Below are 4,036 nucleotides of genomic sequence, written 5' to 3' on the forward strand. Positions count from 1 at the left end.
AAAGAAGTTGAAAGCTAAAAGATGGAGAATAACATATAAACAATACTGTAAGAAATCTGGAGTGACTATAGAAAACATAGTTCAAGACCAGTAGTTTTATTAGAGGGAAGGAAAGGCATTTCTTAATGATAATAAACAATACATCAGGAGGATGGAAAATGCCAATTCTGCGTGTTCCCAAAACACAGCCAAAAAAGGAGAAATGAAACAAATTTGACTATGTTAAAGAGAGAAAAAGAAAAACCCACAAACATAATCAGAAATTTCAAAACATCTTTTCTGAATAACTGATCAAACTAGATAGAAAATAAGTATATAAAAGATCTGAAGAACAGTGTTAACACTTAACCTAATTGGCATTTATAGAATTAAAACCAAAAAACTGCTAAATATATATTCTCTTTACATATATATGGAATGTAGACCAAGATAGACCATATGTAGGGACATGAGTTAAGTTTCAATAAATTTCAAAGTTTGAAATCTTACGGACATGTTTCTGATTAAAGTGAAATTATATTAGGGGTGCCTGGCTGGCTTAGTCAGTTAGGCATCTGCCTTGGGTTCAAGTCATGATCCCAGGGTCCTGGGATCAAGTCTCGTGTCAGACTCCCTGCTCAGTGGGAAGCCTGCTTCTCCCCCTCCCCTTCCCCCTGCTCGTGTGCGCACACATGTTCTCTCTCTCTCTCTCTCTCTCTCAAGTAAAGAAATAAAATCTTAAAAAAAGAGAAGAAAATACATAGGGCTGAATGGAGTTATCCTAGTGATGTAATAAGGTAAAATACGTAAGCCACCATTTTGACAGAAAATAAGAGTAAAGGTTGAAGAATTATATTTCATAAAAATTAAAAACAATACAAATAGTTCATTTTGTGGGGAGGCCGGCTTGTCCATTCCAGCAAATAGAAGAGTAAGATCTGGACTGGGCTAAGGCTAAGAGGGCTTTGTGGCTCTCTCACAAATCACAATTATTGTGGGTGAACATTAGACAGTGAGTTACATGTAAATATATATATATATATTTTTAAAGATTTTATTTATTTATTTGACACACAGAGATCACAAGTAGGCAGAGAGGCAGGCAGAGGGAGAGGGGGAAGCAGGCTTCCTGCTGAGCCGGGAGCCCAGTGCGGGGCTCGATCCCAGGACCCTGAGGTCACAACCCGAGCTGAAGGCAGAGGCTTATCCCACTGAGCCACCCAGATGCCCCTGTAAATATATTTAATGAGCATTATGTAGCAAGAAGGATCTCTTGGACTTACTTACAGAATCACGTGTTCCAAAGAGCCGCAGATTCTAAAAGAATTCCAAAGAGCCCCCAACCGGTTCTATTACTTTCATCCTCAGAGCGCTCCTGTGTAGCAGGCAGCGGCCATGCCGGGTCGGTCCTTTGCCTTGACAGATGGTGGAAAGCTGAGACAGGATAGGTCGCCAGGCAGTGGGGAGCTGAGAGGAACCCAGTGTGTAGACTGTCTAGTTCTCGATTTGAACTCTGACCTCTTATGCTCAGAGCACCCTTTTGTCTCTCTACAAGGTCTAGCCGGCTTTCAGTGGCCCCAGCATCCAGCAATCACGTGAGAATCAGGCCTGGGGGCGCCTGGGTGGCTCAGTCGGTTCAGCATCTGCCTTCCTCCCAGGTCATGACCCCTCGGTCCTGGGATCAACCCCGGCGTTGGGCTCCCTGCTCAGTGGGGAGCCTGCTTCTCCTTCTTCCTCTGCCGGCTGCTTCCCACGCTTGTGCTGTTTTTCTCTCTCTCTCAAATAAATAAGTAAAACCTTTAAAAAAAAAAGCCAGGCCTAAACATCTGGTATATGTGGAATACGGTAGATATAGCTACTCACTAAGGATACTCTGCGCTGAACTGTGGTTTGCGGCATACATTTGCTTGATTCTTGTGAAAACCCAAAGATGGAAGAACTTGTTTTTCCCATTTTACAGATGAGGAAGGTGATAATCAGAGGGAATAAGTGAATTCCCAAGATCACATGGCTAGTAAGTAGGTGGTGAGCTGCTGTTTGGAACCCAGCCCGCCTAGCTCTGTGGCTCAGGTTTTCTGGCCAGCCTCTTACCAGCCCTCTGTGAAAAGGCGAGAGGGGCCTCAGAGAGCGGCCTTCGTGTTGTCCAGTGAACAAGAGAAAACCCAAGTAACGGCATGGTGGAGGGTGAATGGTTTTTGTGCACAAAAATTAATCCCTGGGTTTTACGTGGAATGTGGTGTCTGATTTTAGGTTCATACAAATGCATTAAAGTGTTTTTTTTAATTTAATTTTTTTCAGTGTTCCAGAATTCATTATTTAAGAATTTTATTTTCTTTTCTCACTTGGAACAGAATTTATATAGAATATATGTACATCTTTTAAAACACGTATTCAACCACATTTAACTCTGATGTTCTATCCAGTGTGTGATCATCATTGGTGTTTCATAGGAGAATGAGATAATTGTATTTACAATGGAATACATAAACAAATCCATTCATTAATACCTAATAACCATTCAGAACTGCTTATTTGGCATGTCTTAGACCAGAGAGTAGCTTATAGGTAATATGCCTATTTATTTGTCCACAAGAGGTTGGAAGGATCTTTTCTACCAGAAGAATCACAGTACTAATAATCCCTGCTTCAAGTCCTTTTTTTGGAATGAGACAACTTATAAGTAATTAATACACGAAACCAACATGCTCATTATTTCTCTGTATTCTTGTTTACCATGTCCTTCATCACTCTTCCATCTTCATGTTAAAGCCTGTGTGCCGTTAAGTTCATGCCAATTGTTATGTCACCCTCCCCCACCCATCCCCACTGCTGTCACCTTCTGACCAGCTGGCACTCCCTAGCGTGAACCAAGCCTTCTGTATGTACCTCCTCATCTTCTGCTCCACCCCCACTACCACCACTGTTCCGGGAATTCAACAAGCCTAGGAGGCCCCTCCCACACCCTGTCCCCGCCAAATTTCTTCCCTCACCAGGGTCTTACTTCCTCAGAGCCAATGGGGAAGCCTTCTTACCCCCACGCTGGTGAGGAAGCCTTCTTACCCCCACTACCTCAGCCAGGCACTCCCACCAGGGCCACCCCCCACACTGGTACCAGTGGAAACCACCCCTCCGAAACCACTGACTGAAGTGGCCCCCACTGACCACATCCTCTATCCCTCCCACTCTCCACTGAACGTATTCTCCTGGGTAACTCCCGCACAACTTCCACCCAGTATGACTACAATTGAGAGCCAGAAACAGGCCAATGGAATTCGCTTCTTTATTGGTGTGTGCAGGTGTTAGTAGCACAGGGCTCCTTCTGTGGAAGGTTTCGGCACTGGGTGAGGTGGTGTGGACTCCTTCTAAGCCCTGGGACCCAGGCACCAGTGGTTCTTGCTGGACTAGAACGTTTCAGAGCTGAGAAGTGGTGTCATCCTCAAAGAGGCGGCTGTTCTGCATGTTGTTGTTCACGGCCCTCTGGACCCTGCAGTTGTGCTGGGCCTCGTTGCCCACCAGCTCCAGAATGTTGGTGGCCACGTACTTTAGGATGGCTGACAGGCAGACCTGGCTGGAGAAGCTTAGGTTCTGGACAGGCTGGTGCTCCTGCAGGACGGGCTCTACATGGCTCATGGGGACCTGCAGCTTGGTTTTTGTGGAGCAGGACGATGTCTGCTTCCCTAGCCTGTAGGAGGTCTGACTGCTTCTTTTCCCAGACATGGTGTTGTGCTCTGATCGGCCTACCTTGACTGTCCAGCTGGCCTGAGCCTCTCAACACACCAGTCACCAGTGCTCACTCACGCCCACTGTGTCCCCGCACTGCAGCCCCTCGCTGGTCAGGGAGCAGCCTTTGTGACATCATAGACCTTGCTGTGTCATTGGTGTCCTCTGGGCCCTGATCAGGCCTTAGCCTAAAAATGTGTGTGCTGGGAACTCAGGGGTCATCCTAATGACTAGACCAGAATGTGACACCAATATACACACCAGCATGGCTGGTAACACCTAACATGGCTGAGGTAGAACAACTAGAACTCTCTCATACATGGTTAGCAGTGTGGGG

The 4,036-nt window shown here is 45.7% G+C and overlaps 1 protein-coding gene across 1 annotated transcript; it reads right to left on the reverse strand.

Annotated features, from left to right (window-relative positions):
* Positions 1-3,390: 3,390 nt before the first annotated feature.
* On the reverse strand, positions 3,391-3,696 carry LOC122896484 (histone H2A-like). The gene has a single exon (XM_044234680.1). It carries the CDS (start codon positions 3,694-3,696, stop codon positions 3,391-3,393), a length of 306 nt encoding a protein of 101 aa, XP_044090615.1.
* Positions 3,697-4,036: the final 340 nt, after the last annotated feature.

The sequence above is a fragment of the Neovison vison genome, chromosome X (assembly GCF_020171115.1).
Source record: "Neovison vison isolate M4711 chromosome X, ASM_NN_V1, whole genome shotgun sequence".
NCBI lineage: Eukaryota > Metazoa > Chordata > Mammalia > Carnivora > Mustelidae > Neogale > Neogale vison.

Excerpts from the sequence above, each read along its gene's own strand:
- LOC122896484 (XM_044234680.1), bottom strand. The coding sequence starts at position 3,696 with ATGTCTGGGAAAAGAAGCAGTCAGACCTCCTACAGGCTAGGGAAGCAG.